The sequence below is a fragment of the Fistularia commersonii genome, chromosome 25, assembly GCF_037954325.1.
Source record: "Fistularia commersonii isolate RoL2024-O1a breed Wild chromosome 25, RoL_Fcom_v1.0, whole genome shotgun sequence".
NCBI classification, from domain to species: Eukaryota; Metazoa; Chordata; class Actinopteri; order Syngnathiformes; family Fistulariidae; genus Fistularia; species Fistularia commersonii.
In genome coordinates, this window is record NC_141308.1 from 9,005,269 (window position 1) to 9,028,128 (window position 22,860).

Here is a 22,860-nt window from a genome sequence, read left to right on the forward strand (position 1 = left end):
TTTTTACTCCATCTGGTCGAGACAGATGACCTCCCACACTGACCCCGGATCTGTTTCTGTAGAAGGCAATGTTTCCTTGTCACTGTCGCCAAGGGCTCAGATTGCCAAGGATTGTACAGAAATGATTACTTGCGGGGCCTGAATTACTTAATTTCTGTGTGTGTATAGGCAGACTAATGAAGCGCTCTGTTTTTAATGACGTATTGAAATAGATGTGTTAAAAGAAACCATTGAGAAGACCTAGAAGGATCAATTAAGCAGTTTTGTTTTCCTGACCTCAGACGGTTGACCCCTTTTTCTGTATTGTTTTATAAAGGTATATTTGCAGGCCAGGCTGAATGCGTGGTGTCTTTTTAATTGTGCTTTTCTGACACCAGAGGTCTGTTCTACCTGCGGAAAACAGAGCCCGTGTAGGTGTTAAGGTTTGTTTCCATTGTTTTGAAGATATTCAAATCACCTCTAGGTTTCTAATCGAGAATCACATACTTTTTTGAAGTACTGCAAAAAGTCCTGGATGATGCTACCCGCCTAAACAGCATGAATGTGGACAAACAATTTGCTCATGTAATGTCATCAACCAAACATCAAGTATCTATTTTAAACACAAAATACTTTTTCCTAACTTTTCAAATTAGCCCTTTGCAGTTAGAAATTTGTGACCGCTTTACATTTGCAGCTGGCAAAATGCGCATGACGAACACACATGTGCAGGAAGTTTTATCCTGACTTCACAGTGCTTTTCTCAGTGTGGGAGCAGTGAATAGAGTGACTGTGTGCGCTTATGAGATGAACATTTTGAAAAATGCACAATATATACTCTCGTCATCTGTCCTTGGCATTTACACACACACACTTAGAGACCAGCATTTATGCCTCGGGCCAAGTGAAGTGACTGTTCTGTTGAGTGCGTGATGGGTAAAGGGCTGCAGACTGCCAAGCAACCACTGCTGGGCAGTCTACAAAATCACCCCTAACTTCCTTAAATTGAGAAGTCTGACTTTCAACAGGCAGGGACTTGGGAGTTTTGTTTTGGAAGCAGCAGCGTGATGATTTTGGCAGTTTTGGCACCCTTTTGTTGATGCAGCTCTTGGTTGCATCGTCCTTGACAACGCAGACGTGGTTCCCTTGTGTCCCTTAAATGAAAATAAACATATTCTGATGCACCAGAAATCATGGTGTTTGGCTTAGACTTGTGGAACTGGGTCAACAATGCTGTTCCAGTCATAAGGGGATTTCACTCTTCAGAAACTCTTCAGCAAACAACTTACTTTAGCGACAAATTGTAATTTGACCCATCCTACTGACACACACACACTCGGAAATTTTTGGTGGTTTTGTAACCTGTTTGAGCTCATTGCCACAAGTTTGAAAGCTCAGCATCAAACCAGTGGTTACAAATACCGTCCCTGGTTTAGTTTTTAAATTCTCTCATTGATGATTGCAAAATGAAGCTATGTAGAAGTAAGATAAGGGGACTAAAATTGAATGCAACATTCAATTTTAACATTAAACAGTCTCCAGTGAAATGAATCCCTTTTATTTAAAGGGACTTTTATTAGTTCAGTCTCGAATTTGGTAAATAAACAAAACATAACTGAATAATCTTAGAGGCGGCAGGTTTCTTTGAAGCTTTATTGTCTATTTCATGGGTTGACTTAAAGCAACAGGTTTCCATCATTTCTCTCCTCTATCACGACATCAACAAAGAAGAAAAAAAAAAAGAAGACATAAAGGAGGTCATTGAATGACCGAAAGGTGTCTCCCAGGATCTCAGCTGCTCCACTGGGAGTTTTATTGACCTGGTGCCACCACCTCTTCTAAAGTATTAACAAAACATTTACCTGTGTCCTCGTCACCACGCAGAGAGCTTTGGCTCCGATTGGTTATTAAATCATATATGTACATTAACACCCGAAATCCCCCCCCCGGGAAATGAAAGAAAGAAAAGCAACCAAGTCTTTTACACTCTTCCTCGACTCAGTGGCTCTTTTGTTTGTACCAATTCAAAAAATGAGTGAACCTCTTCTTCCTCTCCAGAGGGAGAAGAGGTTTCCAAAGTATGTTGCCTTTATATATATAGATTTATATACATATAAAACAAATTTTGGTATTTTTGCTCCACTACATGAAAACATTAGAAAACAGCTACAACAAAACCATAAATCGCCTTGATCTTCGATATCCAGCGTATTGCATCAGGAGTCCTCGGAGTAGTGTTGGAAGGAGGGTCTGCTGGGATGTCGTTGCGGCTCGAGGCAGGCCGAGGAGGGCTGGAGGGGTGAAGAACCGATCGGATTCCCAGGGCGTGGACGCTGTGACTGCAGCTTAAAACCTGAGGTGAGATTTGTGTTTCACCAGGTATCTGGAAAGGGAAGAAAAAAGGGTGGAGAAAATAGCGTTTGGAATTGTGACAAAAAATCAAGTGGAACTTCATGAAAATCTACATAGATCTCATCAGCCTCTCTTTGAATTCCGGCTGGCAATCATTTAATCATGAAAAAAAAGAGGCTCCTACCTGTCGAGGGTTTCCCAGAAGCGCAGGAACACCGGCCGGTCCAGGTGGCGCCTGTGGCGGCTGAGCTCCAGGACGGTGACGTCCCACTTCTGCACGTTAGGGTCCGTCTTGGCCTCGTCATACTTCAGATGAAAGGCTCGAACTGGAGGGACACAAACGCATGCTCATGATAACTGAAATGGAATTTCTAACTTCTGATTTGCACGCGATTACCGGGTACAAAAGATAAGATCGAACGCGTACGTTGTCTCGGGGACAGTTATACAGGGGAAAGTCTCTTGCATGGCGCATTTATAATCATGAGAAAATACAATTAAAAAAAAAAAAACATTAACATGAGGTTATTTCCATTAGTTTTAATCCTCCATGTGTTCATGAACTTTTATGGTTTACCAAATGTTAAATGACAGGCGCATGTCGCCAATACAGATTCTAAATACTGTGAAACAAGTCAAAGAAGAAGAAGCCAGTTCTGTGAAGACATCCAGGGGCTGGCCTTGCTGACTGCCACCGGCCGGTCAGCTAATAGTACAACGATGGCTAAAGTTATTTATTTTTTATTAGGTTGTAAAGTAATTTTCGTACAAAAATAACAAAAGCTTGTTGTATTGTCATAAAGGTATCTCTTAATTTTCAGAGTCAAATGTCAACAAATAAATCCAATACAGGTCAAGTGGTTATTTTATCTATGGCTACAATCGCAAAACTGCTAACAGTTAAGACAACTCATATTTCATTATATTTCTTATTCTTCCTCCTTTCAACTATTATCTATTACTGTTATGTTTTTTTTTTTTTTCCTTGAAACTCTGGCACAACAATTTCCTTCGGGATTAATAAAGTTGTTCTCATCTCATAATTATGGCCGGGCTCATTAATATTTCAACGCTAATTCATTTCGTTGTATTCTTATTCTTCCTCCTTTCTACTATTATCTATTACTGTTATGTTTTTTACTTGAAACTCTGGCACAACAATTTCCTTCGGGATAAATAAAGTTGTTCTCATCTCATCTCATCTCAAAACCACACTGTCGGGTGAGACTCCAAAGTCGATGGTCTTTGACTGACTTTTTGCAAAAATGTCCACCGGAGATCCGTCGGGCAGCAGCCACGGCCAGCCCTTGAACTGCCAGGCGGGACCCTGCACGAAGACGGCCACCACTCGATCCCTGCAAGCGACAGTGACGGCTTACTGTTGCGAAGAGACAGTGACAGAGACAAAAAACGAGCTACTTCCAGCTTGACCATGACGTCTTCCTGCAGTGTTTTAGATGAAATGTGGCATCCTGACACGGGTCTGTGTTTAAACCTTCATTACATGACTGAAGCTTCGGGGAGTCTGAAGAGCTCCTTACTGGTTTTAAACAACTTTGACAAAAGTTTGAAAGGAATGACTAAATATGAAGGGTATCCCATAAAAAAGAAGAAATTGCACAAATCCCTGTATGCTCAGCAGATTTAAAAATATTTTTATGATTTCTTCAGAAAAATCAAAAGAGAGGCTTTTATTTCAACATCAACAGTCTCTTCTTAGAACACGAGGCAATGACAAAGTCCTGACCTTACTCAAATACGCATTAGAAACACACACCCTTAACTGTCAAAAACAACAGGAAGTGATTTATGGAGTTGTGAACAAGATTAAATTGTGACTTGAAAAAAAAAAAAAAAAAAGGAAACGAAAGCAGACAAAATCTGAATTCCGGTGTGATTTCTGCATTGTGGACCAACATTCTAATGACATCCTTAAAAAGTGTACACTTCTAAATCTTCCCTCCGGTTGGATCCTGATAATCGTTAAACTGGAACGACTACATCAGTGGCTGATCACTTTCAGGCAGGCTGGACGGTGAATGCTTGCTCTTCCTGGGTGTAACACTTCTCTTTTTTGACTAAATGCAGGTTTCGAGTGTATTGTTCAGCCCGTCGGATTCACAACACAATGAAAGTGATCAAGAAAACGGAGAGCTTACTCAAACTAGACGGCAAAAAACATTTTCAGATGTATTTGAAATCAGCCTGATGGCGTACTGTGAGAATAGCGAGTTCCTACCAGTCCTGCGGGGCGAGTTTAAGTGGCTGGTCGATTATGCGGTACGGCACTGTGACGGCGAGCGTGGTGCCGCCAGGTTGGATCTGGTCCTTGCGCCTCTGAAGGAGGACCTCGTTGTCCCGCTGGATGCCCTGTTTCTTCTTCTCATCTGATGTGATAAATCTGATGAATTAAAACGATTAAATAATACATAAATAAGAAGTCCCTCAGTCAGTTTTACCTTCTTTTTGACTCTGCTTGAATGAACCTCATTTTCTAGTTCAAAATCAAAGTCTTACAATGAATACCAGTGGCTGACAGCACCTTTTGTCTTTGGACGATATACAATCTAACACACTGTCAAAAAATGATTACTAAGAAGTTTAAGTGGTTATTTAAAATAAGGAAACGAAACACACCGAGTCCTCGGTATGAGCAGGAGTCCCTCCGCCGAAACTCAAACCCGGCAGTCTAAGACTTTACAAACCTGATATATGTTTTTTCCAGTTAAAAAGGTTGCATTTCTAACTCAATTAGACAAGATCCGAGTTTCATTTTTTTGCCACGTTGACACATTCAATTTCAGTTTATTAAAAAGAAAGGAGAAACTATACTGCTTTACTGGGAGGTGTGCAGGCTAATGGTGCCGACACGAGGCACTGAATAAGAATCCAGATTTTCAGTTCAGCAAGCAGTCATTTTTTTGCTTGTACAGCAGGATATGCCAAATTGCATTCTAGTGGAATGAGCGTTATTTTTATGAGCCTCTGCGTTGACAGTGTTAAAGTGCTAGTGAGCTGAGTGCCATTTTATTGTGATAGGCAGGAAACAATGGCCCGGGAGAATCAATGGGCGCCCTTTGCTTTAAACCTTAAAACACTAACTTGAGATCCTGCAGGAGGTCCTTGGCGTTTAGCATTGTGATTAGCGAGGTGGTGGCAGCCGGGATGATGATGATGGGTGTCCGTGATCCTGCGGATAGTTGAAATGCAAAGGTCTTGAGCAAAAAGGTTGAAGCCTCAGTCAAATGGAGGCAGGCAGATGATAGAGAAATCAGGGCACTAATGCTTAAAAAATATCAGTTGGTATAGAACATAGTGCATTTATTAGGTCCTCTGACAAAAATGTGTACAACCCCATCTCACAATGATTTAATTGGTCAGTTATTGATTAATGTCTCACATTAAACTTTAGATTTGCTTTAATGGTGATAATATTAAATTGATTTTATCATCCTCTGGATTTAATAGCGCTGATGCAGAGCACATGCCGATGCATACGTCTGTGTTCTAGATCATCGCAGATAACAGGAAAAGACTGGCTTACCTTTCTTCTGGTTGGGTGGTGGTCTAGCTTGTGACACTAGAAAAGAGAAGGGTTTTATGAACAAATAACCCTTCAAGAAGATTGTCAGGTTTTACTATTAGGTGGACAACGGTGGTTAGAATGACCAAGACAATAATAATAAAAAAAAAAATCATTCCGAAGTTATGAATTGAATAATTCAAACTCTGATGCACCCATTTAAAACAGAAGATAAAAACTCAGGAGCCTAGAATCACACGCCTATGAAGGCGCAGCAGATTTTGATTAACATTCAAGTAGTGAGCTGCTGCATTCCTTCTCATACAGATCAATCTTTGTCTGTCAAGCTGATCTTTGCTCTTTATCTATCGGACAAACGCAGGACCATCGGCTCGCTGCTCACTGAAGCGGCTTTGTTTTGAACATGCTTTCCAGAGAACAGGAAGATGCTACAATGGATCAGTTTGGGTCAGTCATTTTGCTTTGGAATGAAACATGTGATTCTTTCTTCTCCCCAGAACAAAAAATCCCTTTCAAGGAAGACAGTAGATCCAGAAATCATGCCTCCTTTCACATGTATTTTTAAATAGTCCCCTATTTTCCCTGTGGGGAGGAAATGGCTCAAATATGCCATATGAGTATGATTCAAATTACTTACAAGTGGACAACACAATCAGTATGCAGTATCACCACACAAATTTCTCACCAGCACGACAAGACTGGTTAGCAGCAACAACTGCTTTCATGTATTTTGCAGGGGGTCTTCCAGAGAGCAACGACGGCAGGTCAAAACCTTTCTGCAGTTTTTTGAAACCCCAAGTACAGCTCAGAAATTTATCATGAGAAGCAGGCTACGCTTTGAAACTGAACTTAGAAAATAAGGGGCCTCAATGTGAAAATCCAAAGAACTGCCGCTTTGTCTGGAGTGCACTGCGGCAAATGTTATCTAAGAAGGGGTTTTCCCGCTTTCCCAAACTTGTAAAGGAGTTTGTTACAGATATAAGGCGGGGAGAACATTAATGACTCTTAACACAGGAAAAAGGCAAGGGTCTATGGAATACACTTACCAGAAGTTGAATAATCTTATTTGAGGTGTGTCACAAAAAGAGTCAGTCTCTTATTAGTTTAAATACTAACGATAATCCAGTTAAAAGAACGGCATCTCCACCTGATCACATCAAAATTTCTACACTGAGCTGTTTCCTGCATGTGTGACATTAACATTTTGCAGCTGTACATTCTGGTTTCTTCTTAACAGACTGCAGCGTGGGAGTAAGAAAACCTGGAGTGTCAATGTGTTGAATACATCCTAACGCCTAAAGATTTCTTTATCTAATTGCCTCCTGTTACTAGAATACACTACTATTAACCAATATAAAAGGCCATATCATGGGGAAAAAAACTAAACATGTTGTTTTATACTATGTAATTGAAAGGATCTTGAAAAACAAATACACAGTTGACGTAAAAGCTGTAGGCTGCTCTGTAAACTTTTCCTCCTCTATTAATTATTACATATGTAGACAATATAACTGAAATAGTACATGAAGATTTTTCAAAGCTTTGTGTAAATTTCAAAGCTTGCATTCAGTTCAACTTTTGGTTAAAAAAAAAACAAGCAGTATAATTTGTGCTGCCATGTATGAGGATAAAATGTATCAAGGCCCTTGCATGTATATGAGGTCTTTACCAGTGTCCTGCCATTGTAATGTGCAACTTTTAACAGAAAACGGTTAACTTGTGTGTAAGAATTTCAGTTTTTTTGGATGGAAAACTAACCTGGACGGGGGACAGGCTGCAGCACAGGAGTCTGGGCCTTTCGAGCAGAGGCCCCTTCCTGAAAAATTAGGAGTTAGATAGGATTAGTTATGAATGGACTTTGTGAGAATAACAATTTTGGGGAAAAAAAAAGTGTCATGAAATAGCTTTTTGAAGTTTTGTATTTTTGATAATATAAAAAAAAAAAAGTAATCACTTATGAGAATACAGAGTGAAAAAATAAGCGGTGCAATTTTAGTGGTACAAAGAAAGGGTTTTCAGATGAAACGGTGACCTTGACCATCAACCATCAAATAGCCATCACTTTGTCCTTCTGTGGAGTAGTCTACTTCTGTTATGCAAAAACAAATGCGAGCTGTTTTCGAAAGCTGACACTCAGTTAATGTTGGAGACCACTTGAAACACAAAGCATTCAGTGGTCGCTGTTATGGGGGGGCGTCTCAGAAGATCTATTTCCGGACTGTCGGTCAAACTCAAGGCTCGCGGGCCAAATCCAGTCCACAGTGGGTTTGACTTTGGCTTGCAGGATAATATTCAATTACTACTAGAGCTGGCCCACCTATATGTTAATACGACAAGTCCCACAATACACTACAAGTGCTGTGACACGTCAACTGAGTGCTGGCAAGCGCCACCACCTCAGCTGGCCTTGCTGAGTCACCTGTTGCCAACTGTCAGCTACCTCTCCAACAAAAATGGGTAACTGAAAGGTGGACTTTGAAAACAGGGGTTTTCATGACAGGTGGAAGGCGGAGTATATGTTCGCGGGGAGAACAGTGGCACTTCTGATACTGCGCAGCTGTCGACTTTTATCCATGGAATGGACTCAGATCTGTGCGTAACAGAGGACCTTTTGGGGTTAGGATCAATGCGTGGCACAATTTTGGAAAAGGATATCTTTGAAGCTGTATGTGGAAGTGAAAATGAAATGGGCCTGTCTTGAGATAAACTTGTGGGACCGACAACAGATGGAGCTCCCACAATGTGTGGTCAAAAGATTTAACTGGTGGGCAGGATCCGGGAGAAAATGTGAGCAATAAGGCAAGAAATTACGCAGGAAAAGCTGCTTGTAGCAGCCCATTCTCATCCCAATGCGTCAACCGCCTGACGAATGTTGAAGGCTTCTTTTCACATGTACAAACGCATTAGGAACCCTTTTCTCATCTTTTTTTGACAGACCTGGAGCATCATGTCTACATCAACACTTATATCTCTCTAAACCTAACGAAACTAAAAATGGGGTTGGCATTTTGCACATTTGTGTTCTAAAGGAGAAATCATATTCCTCCACTGACCCGACACCCGACATGAAAGAGGTGCCTACTGTGTCGGTATGTGACGCATGGGAATGTGTTGTTGAAAAATTAGGAAAAAATATTTGACGCTTCTCCAGGTTTGTCGAAAAGTGACAAAAGGGGGGGAAACTAATGTATTGGTAAGTGACACTGAGGGAAACTTTCGTCAGGCAGTTGACATGTTGGGATGAGAATGTGTTGCTTATAGAGCCATAAGACATTTTGTATTTAATGTTGATTATATACAAGAACTTACGAGCTCTGTCAGTTCAAGGTTCGGGCCTAGACTAGAGAGCATCAGAAAGTGGGAAACAGCTGTAATGGGTTTCCTTTTTGTATGTTTTTCTTGCAACCACAAGGCATTTGGAGTTTTTCTTTAAAGGAAATTCTTATTTGGCTGTCAAAAATGTTTTCATTAGAAATTACTGTGAAAATGCTGTAGATAGAGCCATAAGAAATTGTTGCAACTGATTTGTAATTTATTTATTGTTTAATGGTGTTTTAATAGGCAATTATTTAAAAGCTTTCAGGGTCAATACGTGCAATAAGTTAATTTCAATAAGATTTCAACCCTGATCTAGCCTTAAAACATCTATTGCTTAAGAAAATGACATTCCCAAAACTACAAAATTGGCCCTTTAAAGAGTTATTTTGACAAGCAACAGCAAACCCTTAACTCCTCAAGATCCAAGCATGACATGGCATGACATTCCTTTCACGGTGTGGTTTTCAAAGCATGAACATTTTTCGCCACCATCTCAATTTTATTGTTTTCAATGTCTATACTTGTATCATTGGTTAGAAAAAAAAAATCAAGCTAAACTGTTTTATGTCTGACCTCTTAGATACATTATAGATACTTTTTGTTGTCCTACAAAACAAATAAATATGGTGTATTTTTAAGTGACATCACCTTGAGAGGTGAATATGGATTGTCTTAGTGATCCAAGCAAAACTGAGCATTGATTAAAGAAGGACTTTATTGACTCCAGCATGTGCCTTGGACAATGAATGAAGCGCTGACTCAAGTCAGAAAAAATGTTCAGTCGAGTATATCTGGAACACTGAATGCATCTGAATGGAATGTGTGACCTGCAATGACCACACATTTGCAACAAAAACAATCCCTCATCCGGTTGCCTCCATGGGAGAAACCGTTAAATTATACAATGTGTGAAAGCAGCCTTGCTTGAAAAAGAAAACCTGCTGCAGACAACTGAATATGATGTTTGTTACATTTATCACCGTTCTGCTCATCATCATACACCATGATGGCCAGGCAAGAAACAATTTAGAAAAAAAAAAAAAAAAAAAGAGCATGTTCTCCAAGCAAGACCTGATTAGATAATCAAGAACCTACAGAAGAATTGTGGAGGTGTCTTCCGTGTCCATTTTGATCCAACAAATTGAGATAATGCTTTATTCTTCTGTCTGGAGAGAGGGCGTGAATACAAATAGGTCAGGAGCCCAACCCCCTCCCCTTTAACAGAGCAGGCAGCAACAGCAGCAGAGACGGCGTGACGTGGTGGGAGAGCATACAGCCACCAAGCCTCGAGCTGCCTTTTGTATAAAAAATAAAAAAATAAAACCATGCGCACGCGCGCATACACATGCACACACACAACTCAGAGCCCCAGCCCCACGTCCTGTTCATCTTCCTCCTCCCCCGCTGATTTCACCCCTCCAGCCTTCTCACAGACAACATAATCGTGGCACGGAGCTGAGCGTGCAGAGATGCTGAACCGGACGAGAGGAGGGAAATGGAGCCAAAAAAATGGCAGCAAAAGGAAGTTCACGTGAGACCAATCTGAATTAAAGAAGAGGAGCGGGGGAGAAAAGGACTAAAATGAGAAGAAAAGAGGAATGGCATGATGTTCGGCTCGTGCATTCAGGAATGACCCCGATCTATTCATGGCTTGATGTATACACCGTGACAAGCGTGGACACTGAAAGGATCCTCGGCTGCAGCTAACTTTCAACTACTGACTCTTTTCCCTTCTGCCAGAGGCAGCAGCAGCAGCAGCACTGTTAGCATCAAGCCTCTGGGGACATTGCGCCAAGAAGATGGAGAAACCGCAACGCTGGGGCTTCGACACATGTTCTGCTCAAGCGCACGCATACACAGGCAGGGGCTGCGCCTGCACAGGAAGATAAGGGTAAATAAGCATTGGAAGGGGGCCGCTATTGTTTTCTCTGTCAGGAAGAACAGCAGCATGCAAGACGTTGATCACTGTACAGCGATACAGAAACAATGGAACCCAGAGAGACAGCAGTGTTTACACAAGTGGGTGAGCTTATATTGTGAATGCTTAAGAATAATGCACATATCACAAGCATGCAATGCTACATACATGCAGGAACTTATTCCAGCTGTAAAACGGCTGTTATTAAATCTGACTGCGTGTGTATCAGAGGACCTGATGGGTGTGTCTTTCTAAAAGGAAACACCGAGTTTCCCTTTTATGAGAGGCAATGTGCGTCTCACCAAATTTTCTTTGAGCAATCACATATTGCTATTTAACTCGTCGTATTATTCCAGACCCCGTTTTCTGACCGAGGCTTGAACATGTATACACAGTGATCCAATCCTAAATGGATAGCGTCAAGTGCGTTAGTTTGCACCTGGCTTCTCCTGTGGCGGCTTGCGATTGAACCCCTCTACAGACAGGGTGGGCTGACATTTTTCCCATTTGTAGAAAAACAAACAACAAACTAACAGTAATTTCATGGTGCATTTATCCATAACCGTGTAAGATCACTAGTCATACTCCCAATGGAGTCTCATCTACAACAAAAATTAGAGAATAGTTCACCTCATTTTTGTTTTATAAGTAATCAAGAATATTGGTTTAACCAATATTAATACAAAGTATTCTCACTGTCAAATAGAGAAACAAGGAATTAACAGTAAGCCATAAAGTAATCTGTTAGTCAGGCCTGCATAACATACAGATTATATAACACATACACACACACACACACGCACACACGATGTAAATTGTAATGCACTGAAGTCCTATACAGTGCAAGGTTTTTCTTCATTCATGGTATTAACATTTTGAGAATTAAATAGAGTGTCAATCTCAGTTGTGTATATTGGTAAATATTAGGTGTGATATACAAAAACGTATTAACCCAAATGAAACAAATCTTTTTCTCTTTCCCAGGCTATAACTGGATATTGCATCATTCATGCAGATGAGGATCTCACAGCTGGATAGTCAGATAACAAAGTGATTCACAAGGACAAAAAAGACAAATATACCGAATAAGCCCTTGGTCAACATTTTGATCAAGTAGCTCCAGGTAGCTCCTATAATACACTGGCAGAGATCGAGAATTGGTCAGAAACTTCTGAGGGGAAGTTTCACAATCCAACAATTGTCAGGACTCCAGGGCAGCCACAACCATGCAGTGGAGACGACGCCATTGCTGTGCACACACAGCGAAATTTCTCTACCTTCTCTCGCTGCTGGGAGTGCTGATCTTTTTGGTTTACCAGGTTTGGCTGCCCAGACTCACCGGTTTGCCATGGTGGAAGGGCCACCCTGTTGTGTACGGAGGCGGTGGATTTCATACCAAAACGAGGTGGAACATGACTTCTAAACATTCATTGTGGAGGTTTGTGATTGTTCCACAGCCAACTATCAAGGCTGAAGCTAACAATAGCTCCCATGAGAAAGACGGTGTGTCCTCTTCTCAGGGAGACATGGTCTTCCAGAGCTCTTTGGCAGCCAACACTAGCCAAAGTTTGCAGGGCAATCTTAGTACCACAATCAGACCTGGGCCATTTCCGTATCTCATTAGTGAGCCAGACAAATGTGCAAGAAGTGGTCCGGCACCATTTCTGGTTTTGCTGATAGCCACAGAGGCTCGCCAGGTGGAGGCAAGAAATGCAATCAGGCAGACTTGGGGGAATGAGAGTGTGACTCCAGATTTGGGATTGCACCGGATGTTTCTGCTGGGGAAAACTGAGGGGGAGCTGGGAACTTTACAGCAAAGGATGGTTGAAGCAGAGAGCCGGAGGCATCGCGATATTATTCAGCAGGACTTTTTAGATTCCTATAAAAACCTGACTTTAAAGACACTCATGGGGATGAACTGGGTAGCACTGCACTGCCCACAGGTTAGTTATGTCATGAAGACGGACAGCGACATGTTTGTCAACACAGAGTACCTCATCCAAAAGCTTCTCAGGCCTGAGCTGAAGCCCAAGAGGAACTATTTTACAGGCAACAATATGAGAGGCTTCGCACCCAACCGAAATAAGAACAGCAAGTGGTACATGCCGCCTGAAGTGTACCCAAGTGAAAAGTATCCCACATTCTGCTCTGGGACTGGATATGTATTCTCCGGAGACTTGGCGGGCAAAATTTATAGAGCTTCTCTAAGTATCAACCGTCTGCATCTGGAAGACGTGTATGTGGGAATATGTCTGGCTAAACTCCGAATTGAGCCCACTCCCCCACCAAACGGCTTCCTTTTTAACCACTGGCGGGTGTCTTATTCGAGCTGCAAGTATAGCCATCTCATAACGTCACACGGCTTTCACCCCAATGAACTGCTTAAATACTGGCATCATCTGCAGAGCAACAAACACAATGCCTGCATGAGCACGCTGAAAGAGAGAGCAGGAAGAACACACTCCAGTAGAATAACTCGGGGCCGACAACCAAAGTAATTGAAAGTTAGTCGAAAAAACACGATTTCTATCTCGGTACACTTTTTTTTTCCCCCCTAACTGGACATGAAGTGTGTAATACCCAAGCCAATGGAATGCAATACGGACACATTATCTGCAGAATCACTGTCCTGTGAGAAACTGATGCAGCATTGTGGAGATGCCTTGCTAACTTTGTACAACATAGACAGTGTTAAAGATTCTGAGTCAATGTGAGAAGTTTGTGTACAGGGTTTTACGTTACAAAACAGTAAATACTGTTTTAGTGTTTCCCATTCCAATAACATCACACATCTTGTGCAGTATTACTCTTGTAAATGAGTATAAAATGACAGACAAGATGTTTGTAAAAAAAAAGGAAATGTGATAAGCAGGTAATTTATGTTATTGCAGGGAAGGGCTGAAATTTTCATAATACTTCAAAAATTTAAAATGAGAAAACTAAAATTGATGGAAATGACATTTTAAAATATGCCAAATTGCAATGAATATGAAGGAAGCATGGGGTGAGTCAAAAAATAAAAATAAAAAAGGGGGTTGGCTTGAAAGCTTCAAAGCTTGAAAGTTCAGTTTGAGGCGATCAGTTTGGTAAATAAATGTTATTTTCTGTTCATGTTGATCCCACGTCAATAAAATTTGCAACACCAGCAGGGTTTCATACCAAAACTATATCTTTATCAGATAACAACAACTGTAGAGTGGCTTCCCTAACTGAAACAAAGAACTAAATGTTTTCCTCCTACCGTCACAGACTTCAGCGTCATGCCGTGGTAGGTTCCCATGGTGTCGATCTTGAAACCCTCCGTTTCTAAGGGGGGAAACAAGGTGGGTTGGTGATGATGACGGAGAGGGGAAAAAGAAAATTTCAAACTGTGCACTCTTCAAATCAACATTTGCCAGAAAGGTTATATTGCTCTTCCTGCATTTATGGGATTTTCAATTATCCCTGTTCAATCTTGGTCATTCGTTATTGTGGCAATTGGACTTTGTTTACTTTCTTGAGAACATTTCACCTCTTGTCCGAAGGCTTCTTCGGTTCAAATGACACAACTAGATTTTATGACAGACGATGACCTGATGAGATCCTTCACAGACACAAAATCTCGTTGAACTCACTGTACTTGCAAGGGGTACCCTGCATTTTTCCTGTCTGCCCTGTTCTTACAATGTTATTCAGTGTGGCAGGTGCATGAAAGTTAATTGCTTGCAGAGTTGCAATTCTGCAAATCGATTGCTCGACTTGTTTTTCCATTTTAAGATTGTACTGTGATTTTGTTTACCCAAAACATTTCCCATGGGACATGATCTATTTGATAAACAAGCTTTTTAAGCAATTCTTGCATATGTACATGGTAAGGAAGAAATTTATGTTTTATCCATCCATCCATCTTCTACCGCTTATCCTGCACTCAGGGTTGCGGGGGATGCTGTGGTCTATCCCAGCTGTCATCGGGCAAGAGGCAGGATATACCCTGGACTAGTCACAAGTCAATCGCAGGGTCACATACAAAGACCGACAACCCCGCTGCATGTCTTGGACTGAGGACATGGAGAAAACCCACTCAGAAAGTGGGAGAACATGGAAACTCCACACCTTGTGGCCCCCTTAATTAAACAAGAGTCATTTTTGCTATGAGGCCGAAGCGCTAACCACTGCGCCACCATGCTGCCCGAATTTATGTCTTATGTTATATTGTGTATTATAAAATCTTGAGTTGCCACTATTGAAGCCATATGCTGCTGTTTATTGGGCCGAGCTAGTTGAAGGGACTCTTGCACTGTAATGTGCTCAAAGAAGGGAATCATGAACAAGAACATGCCCATTCTTTCAATTTGGAAAGACCACTGGCCCAACACCTGGACATTGATGTCATGGTTCCAATTCCCCCATCGTATTGTCTGACTGAGACCTTGGTGTTGAAGAATTTAGTGTCAGAGAGGGGGAAAAACAAAATCTGTTAAATGTTTTAGTGGGATACTGTATTAGAAAAAAAGCATCTCAAACATTAGTTACCTGTGATGTATTATTCGTCAAACCGTTATCTACCACTTATCCCACTTGGGGTCACGGGGGAAGCTGGAGCTCAGCTGCCATTGGGCGAGCATCGGGGTACACTCTGGACTGCTCACCGGTCAGTCACAGGGCCACATATAGACAGACATCCTATCATTCACACATCAGGGCAATTTTTCCACCCACTGCATATTTTTGCACTATGGGAGGAAACCCAGGAACCTAGAAGAAAATCACAGACACGGGGAGACAAACTCCACACAGAAAGATCCCCTATTGAAATCGAACCAGGGTCCTTTGTGAGGCAGTTTGACACAATTTGACAACTGCGCCACCATGCGGCCAAGTAATGTACCATGGACTTTGTAAACACAATGTTTGATGCAAAACTATTAATTCCCTTTTCCCTAATTTGAATTATTTACCTGAAAATCACTGAGAATTATATAATCTGATGAATCACATAGAAGACCAGGAAAAATGTTGGAGGGTTTATTTAAAAAAAAAAAAAAAAATTCAAGATCTCACAAAACTGTTTACTTTAAGCGAATTGGTCTCCTGGGTCATTTAACTGTGGTCGGAGCAGAAACTCAACAGAAAAGACAATCGAGTGGCAGAGGTTTGTTGAGTTTTATTTGCCAATGTTGATTAGTTGTGTTCACTGCTTGTAAAAAGGAAGTCATGGAGGATGATTCGGAGTATTTCCGTCACAATGAGACCAAAGTTCTTAAGACATCCCAAATGAGGACATGATGCGGGAGAAGAGAGACAAGGCTGGCTTAAAATTTATTCAATCATGTACTGTAGCAACACAGAGTTTAAGGTAAGCTAATATCATTATGCTCTAACCATCCAAGTTCCAGATAAAGTTCAGCCCTTTGGGGAGTTCCCTCCATCATCTTAAGAGTCTTGCTTCCCTCATTGAGACTCCTCTCTGATCCAGTTATGTTAATGTCAATCTCACATCCTCTTTCCTCACCCGTAGTCCATATTCTCTGTATTTCCCATACATCCGTCTAGACAGTGAGGCTGTCTAGAGTATTGCAGTTGGTTCTTAATTAAATCAACCAGGACCCCAAGATCCAAATAAGCTTTGCAACGAGAAAGTCCTCTCTCGCTGAAGAAGGTTTTTAGATGTCTCTCACTAATATCGAACCCGTGTCTACTACCAAGCACTGGTTTAACATAATGGTATTTCAGGCCCAGGTCAAAATAAAACTCCATACACTTCTCCCACTCCATTTTTTTGTCTGCCGTCTTTCAACTCTGACCATGGATAACGTGGAGGAACATTGTTCTTAACATGAACAGTTTTGCAAGATCTCACAAAAGTTGGTCGGTATATGAGGGAAAAAAAAAGTATATTACCATTTAACATATACATACTGTATATTATGATCAGAGACATTAATTTTTTACCAAATTGCTCGGATCGAAAATTAAGAAAGCCAGTCATCTATTGGGCTCAAGGCACAGTAATTCATGTATACCTAAAGATCCAGAGCCTGATATTGCAGCGAAACGATGTTACCTTCAAAATATCAGAGCTTTGATATGGTTAAATTAAAAAAATGAATGCTTGATAGTCAATAAATGGTGTTGCCTTAAGTATTGGATTCTAAGGTACTAGAACCAGATGTCAATATTTTAAACCTAAAGAGCCAAAGTCAAACACAAGGATGTCTTTTCTTTTAGGGGTCACAAATAACCTTTACGCTAATCAGCAATCAACAGAGGGACAAATTAAACTCACCCTCTTTTCCCTTGAATCGCTCCTGATCGTATCTGTTGTAGGCAGCTGGGACCGGCTGCTTGTTCCTTAGGGATGGGTCCTGGAGATGAAATGAAATCATACAAAAAGTAAGTCAATACTGCAAAACACAGACACAGTACAAATACAAAACCCGCTTTAATTATTTTTCTATTATTTTTCCCAGCTGTATTTGGCACAGAAGGTGCTAAAGTCAGCATCAGATCCTTTTTCAATCTCAGAGTGAGATGAATAAATCCAATCGTGAAACTTTGCCCACTGTGGACGCCATTTATCGTCAAGGGGTTCCACATGACTACATGAAATGTGAAGAAAGGGGAGTATAACCCGGGCATTATGGGACAAGTGAATGATATTCTCACCACTTGAGTGGTGTTCTGTGCTGGTCTTTGCTCTGGAGCTCGCCCTTCTTCTCTCGCTTTCACCGACTGAAGGATGGCAAAGATATTCTTGGAGAAGTTCTGCAGAAGAGAAATATGGGTGTGTATTTAATGACTAGCAAGGTCTAGAATGTACACATTCACAGGCCCCACATACAACAGCTCCTTTTCCTCTAATATTGACAAACGTCTTCGTATTGTACGAAAAGAAAAATGTTTCACAAGAATGCCAATAAATTGGTGACTCTCCAGGATGAGCTAATTTCCATTTTTTAGGCAAACTTTTTGCAAGTGAATTGTTTATATCTTTGCTCATTTCTTTCCTCATTCACAATTAACATAGATTTTTGGAGAATTCAAGTGTTCAGACTGACAAAAACCTCAAGAGAGCTGAAAATCTTACTAATTGTTTCAATGGACAACTAAATGTTATATGTAACAACAATGCCATCTATGGGTGAGAGAGGGAATAAAGGTGAGACGAAGAGTGGTACTATCCCTTACCAAACACACGCTAATGCAAACATGCTAGTCAAAAAATCATGTATGTGAGGTTGGGAATCATCTTTAATTTTTTTTGCTCATGTTGTGTACATGAGCAAGGAAATGTGCCATGAGAAAAAAATAGGCCTGCAAGGTTCAATATGAAACTGAAGTGTTAGGGCCAAGCCCAAAACCTCTTAGAGTCTTATAGAACAGTTCATGTTTGATATCCTATTAATACAACACATAATTTGCAAAAAAATAATAATTCAAACAGTCTACTGTGGATACTTGTATAGAACACTGTACAAGGAGCCAGCAGAGGACTGGCTATTATTGAAATTAGCTGAGAGGGATTCAAGACTCTTGATAAAATGTACATACATCCAAACAGCAAGATTCCAAAAACTGAAACATTGTCTTAAAGTAAAAGTACAACCAAGAGCTGGGTTCTAATAATGAAAGGGTTTACAGAGGAAAACCCAGGAACAATATTGTACTTTTGTTGCCATCTAATGATAACTTTCATTTTGCCACAAATTTCGATTGTTTCTTTCTAAAGCATGAATATCAAGATTGAGGCTCAATCCAAATTTAAATCCCCCGCAGACTGACACTCATCACTTTATTTGGCCTTGGCAGCATTGAGTGGGAACTATACGGGCAAACTAATTTAACATGGTTTTTCATTGAACTGAGCATATGATAAATAACAACAAACAGACTACAACTTGTGAAAAAATACAAACAGAGGTTATAAACCAGAGGCGAGCAACTTCAGGGGTAACTACTTCACTTACTTTTGTAAACCAATGCCTGGGAGCAACAAATATGCTTTGATGCGCTTCAGATTTCATTTCAAATTTGCACTGTCCCTGAAAGCTCTCCTAACGTATTGGTATATTGAGCGTAACCTTTTTTTTCGAATTTTTTTTTTAGTATTCACTGCCTCTGAAGGATTATCAACTGCATGGCATTTCATAACTCTAAAATAACTATACTTCTGGGCCAGAAAAAAAAACACCTTGCAGGCAAGGTAAAATGTTGGCCTGACATTTCTTTGGTTCTATCCCCAAACTCCAAAGCTGCAGTGGGTTATGCACCTTGATCATTTTTCTTCCCAATTAGTTGCCATCAGTTTAACTTTCTGCTAGTAAAGACGGCAAATTCCATCACTTTGGTTAATTGCCTTGTTGGTTGTATCTGGTTTTGACTATAATAATTAAAAATAAATGAGTTCCTACTTTCTCATAAATGTAATTATGAGAAACCAACCTTCTGCAATATCAACTTCTATCTTCTTTTCCCTAGCACAGTGATGCTTTATCTGCCAAATAATTCCCATAGCATCTGCTCCTTGTTTTTGCTTGTGCTATCCATTATAAAACTACTGCCAAAAGCCTGACCTGTGAAGAGTCTGAGTTTAAAAAAAAAAATGAATAAATGAGGACAGAATGCCAGGTGGGTGAAACTTTCACACAGGGGACTTTGGAAAACCATTCACATTTCAGTTAAGAATTCTGCTTTCATGAACATACGATGTCCCTATGTGCTGCCCGGGGGAGGATTACTGAGGCATGGGGAATTGAAAAGACTCGATTGTGAAATACTGCATTTCTGTGTGGTCAAAAACATTTTGACAAGGTATTATTCACCCGGTCATGGTTAAATGTTTCCCCCAATGTAACAGATTCTGGAATGTCCGTTTCATAAGGAACAAAACCAAACATTTGGAGATACACAAATGATAACAAATGACAAACACTGAGATTTCATTTCAAGTTTTAAACGGAAGTTTGCACCTTCGCTATGATCCCTTTATTAATACTTCATTATCTCCTCCAAACCGTTTGTGCTGTAGAGACCTAAACTTTTACCTCTCGTAAGTTAGCTTTCTTCAAGAAAAGGTAAATAAGGGCTCAAGAATATGATGTAATTGGGACAGGACATTGTAATTTTAAAAACAAATACAAACCAGATTTACTTTCTTAGCAAAACAAAGGACTATTATAAAAATGGTATTCAGAATCTAATTGGTCTAATGTTGCTCATGTAATTAATCGTATTAAGCCCTGTGCAACAATTCCGGACAAAGAAAACTTTTTTTTCTGCCTTTTATAACCAAAACACTGTGAATAAAAGGAAGAGAGCAGTGAGTATGCCTGAGGCTTAGGAAAATAATAGTTGGCAAATTCGTTTATAGTGAATCCTAACCTTTCCAGTGCTCTGGAGAATGGTTGTCCTTGTCCTCCACACTCTCTCTCTGCTGACAATGTCTCTGGTGACATCCCACTCGGCATCCACAAAACTTCTCTGTTTGAGGGTGATGTCATCATCCAGGTCTGTTTTGATGGTGGAGCGTTTCTTTGCCATAATCTTGGCTTTAATGGCTGCAATTTTCTCCACAGACATGGCCTCAGACAGGGATCTGGATGAGCAAGAGGCAAGTGAATTTGCTGAATTAGCATTAAAGAAGCTGCAGGTGTTTATATGCAGACTTAACGCCACACAGAATAAATGCAATCATACCTAATCTGGTCAGTTTGCACGATGCCCTCTTTGTGACCCTCCAGGCGGGCAGCCAGGCGTTCCTTGTCCAGACGAACTCGTTCTTCATCCTGAGGATGAAAGCAAACTCATCATTATCAAAATAAAATGAAAGCACTACATACTTAAATTTTATTAATTTAGCAAAGCCTTTGCAAAATACTGTATAGCGATTGGTAAGTTATATTACCTAGTTTGTGGCCCCATCCAATGCTTGGTGTTTGATAAGTTACAGATTCTACATATTAGTCTAAAATCTTACAAATGCTGAAGCAATATAGAACAAAAAACTTTGTTTTTTTAAGATTATCTATGAATCTCCATTCCATGTCAGAGATTATGAGGTGTGTATTGGTAAATAGACAGCCTTTTTTTGTTGATCCTTTGATACACTTAAAGTTCAACTATAAGCTCTAAAGCATCAGGTGGTCTCAAAGCTCAACTTCATTCGGCATGAATTCTATGCCAGTAAAATAGGCCACATGGGTGTATGATGTCTGAGACAACCAGAGTACATTTTAGCATCAAGTTTTAATAATTTTGGCTTTAAATTAATATTTAAAAGGGTAGTTAGTGGAGGATGGGCCATGTTGAGTTTACCTCAATCCTTGGTTTTTTGGCTTCAGAAGACACCTCATCCGCTGCTCTTTTGACTAGCAGAGAAAAGATCAGTGTATTACTGCAGGCTTGCCAATTAGGTTATATAGACTTGACTGTATCATCCAGTTACAGAGAGCAGCGAAGGAGCAAAGAAGTACATCACAACTTGATGTAACTAACTCTTAAAAATGCATTTATGAAAGTGCAAACCTACCTTGTGTTGGCCTTTGCAAACCTATTTCTATAGGTGCACTTCTGTCAATACTGGTCGATGTTGCTAAGAACAGACAAAAATTGTATTATTATTGCTACCTGAAAAGCTTTAACAGTTAAATGCATGCAAGCAGATTTCTAGTGAGTTTTAAATCATTACACAGCACAAATCAACTCACAGCTGTCGCCATTGAGATACGACAGCAAACCCTTTCGATCGGGTCGTCTGACAACAGGGATGTTCTCTGTCTAGATACAAACACAGAAAAAAAAAAGTGAAGTGTGACAGCCACTGCTGTCAAACACTAAAGATGTTCTGCATAGATTTAAAAGTGCAAAAACTTTCAGTGAAGAACTACGAGGACACCGTTGACTTCATCTGATATGTTGGTCACTTACTGCAGCTCTTCGCACATAGGACGGATGTGGGAGATGCACATTGTTGAGCAAGAACAAAATCGAGTCCAAGGTATAATACTCTTTGGGCTGGCCCTCTTTACCAGTTCTAGAAAATAAACAAACAGCGAATACAGACAAGTTTATTATTATTACCTTTTTTATCCTAATCACAGCAACGAAGCATAATTACACTAATAACTTTAAAACTGCTTCTATTATCCCGTAAACAAACTAGATTAGTACTGGTTTAACTTTTAAGTGGTTTGTAGTTCCTAACAAGTAATAGTTGATTTTCTGGGCTACAAGGGAAACAACTCAGCGCCGGATAACGTCGCTAATGAGATAGCATCGCATCATATCACTAATGTTAAGTTTATTTTGAAATTTTCGTAAACAAATTTCCAGTTCACCAAAAGCAAAGCTATACCGCGAGGACTTGCACAGTGGGTGCTGTCGCCCTGGAAAAATTCCGAAACGGAGAATAAAGCTAGCCGCACCGTGTTTTAAGTTTAAAATACGAGTCGTAGAGTTGGGTTAGCATCGCGTAGCTAACAAGCTTCCCTTCATTACCAGCAGCACAAGGCACAGATGAGCTACAGCCGCAGGCCCGCAGAGTCGATTAGCAGTTCTATTTTGCGCTGACATACCCCCAGATTATGTAGTTGGTTTTGACATTTTTCGGCCAGGAGAACTCTCCGAATATCACTTCATCTCCTTTAGCGACGATTTCTTTTTTCTGGATGTTATACTGACGAAGAACACTCAACACATCCGCCATCTTCCCTTGTCTTGGTATAGAAGTGCGCTCACAAGGCCCCCGGTTATCAACACGATGTGGCCTCGC

At 40.5% G+C, this 22,860-nt stretch overlaps 2 protein-coding genes across 2 annotated transcripts; one reads left to right on the forward strand and one right to left on the reverse strand.

Moving 5' to 3' along the window:
- Positions 1–1,618: 1,618 nt before the first annotated feature.
- cdc73 (cell division cycle 73, Paf1/RNA polymerase II complex component, homolog (S. cerevisiae)) lies at positions 1,619–22,830 on the reverse strand. Its single transcript, XM_086172501.1, has 17 exons — positions 22,664–22,830; positions 22,017–22,122; positions 21,797–21,866; positions 21,619–21,681; positions 21,405–21,457; positions 20,787–20,875; positions 20,472–20,685; positions 17,757–17,855; positions 17,377–17,455; positions 14,353–14,417; positions 7,634–7,691; positions 5,876–5,911; positions 5,434–5,521; positions 4,571–4,732; positions 3,586–3,686; positions 2,516–2,657; positions 1,619–2,362 (listed from the first exon to the last, which is right to left on the reverse strand). The coding sequence occupies exons 1-17, from the start codon at positions 22,792–22,794 to the stop codon at positions 2,326–2,328; spliced, it is 1,593 nt and encodes a 530-aa protein (XP_086028627.1). The 5' UTR covers positions 22,795–22,830; the 3' UTR covers positions 1,619–2,325.
- On the forward strand, positions 12,187–13,766 carry LOC147219160 (beta-1,3-galactosyltransferase 2-like). Its single transcript, XM_086172502.1, has one exon. It carries the CDS (start codon positions 12,338–12,340, stop codon positions 13,607–13,609), a length of 1,272 nt encoding a protein of 423 aa, XP_086028628.1. The 5' UTR covers positions 12,187–12,337; the 3' UTR covers positions 13,610–13,766.
- Positions 22,831–22,860: the final 30 nt, after the last annotated feature.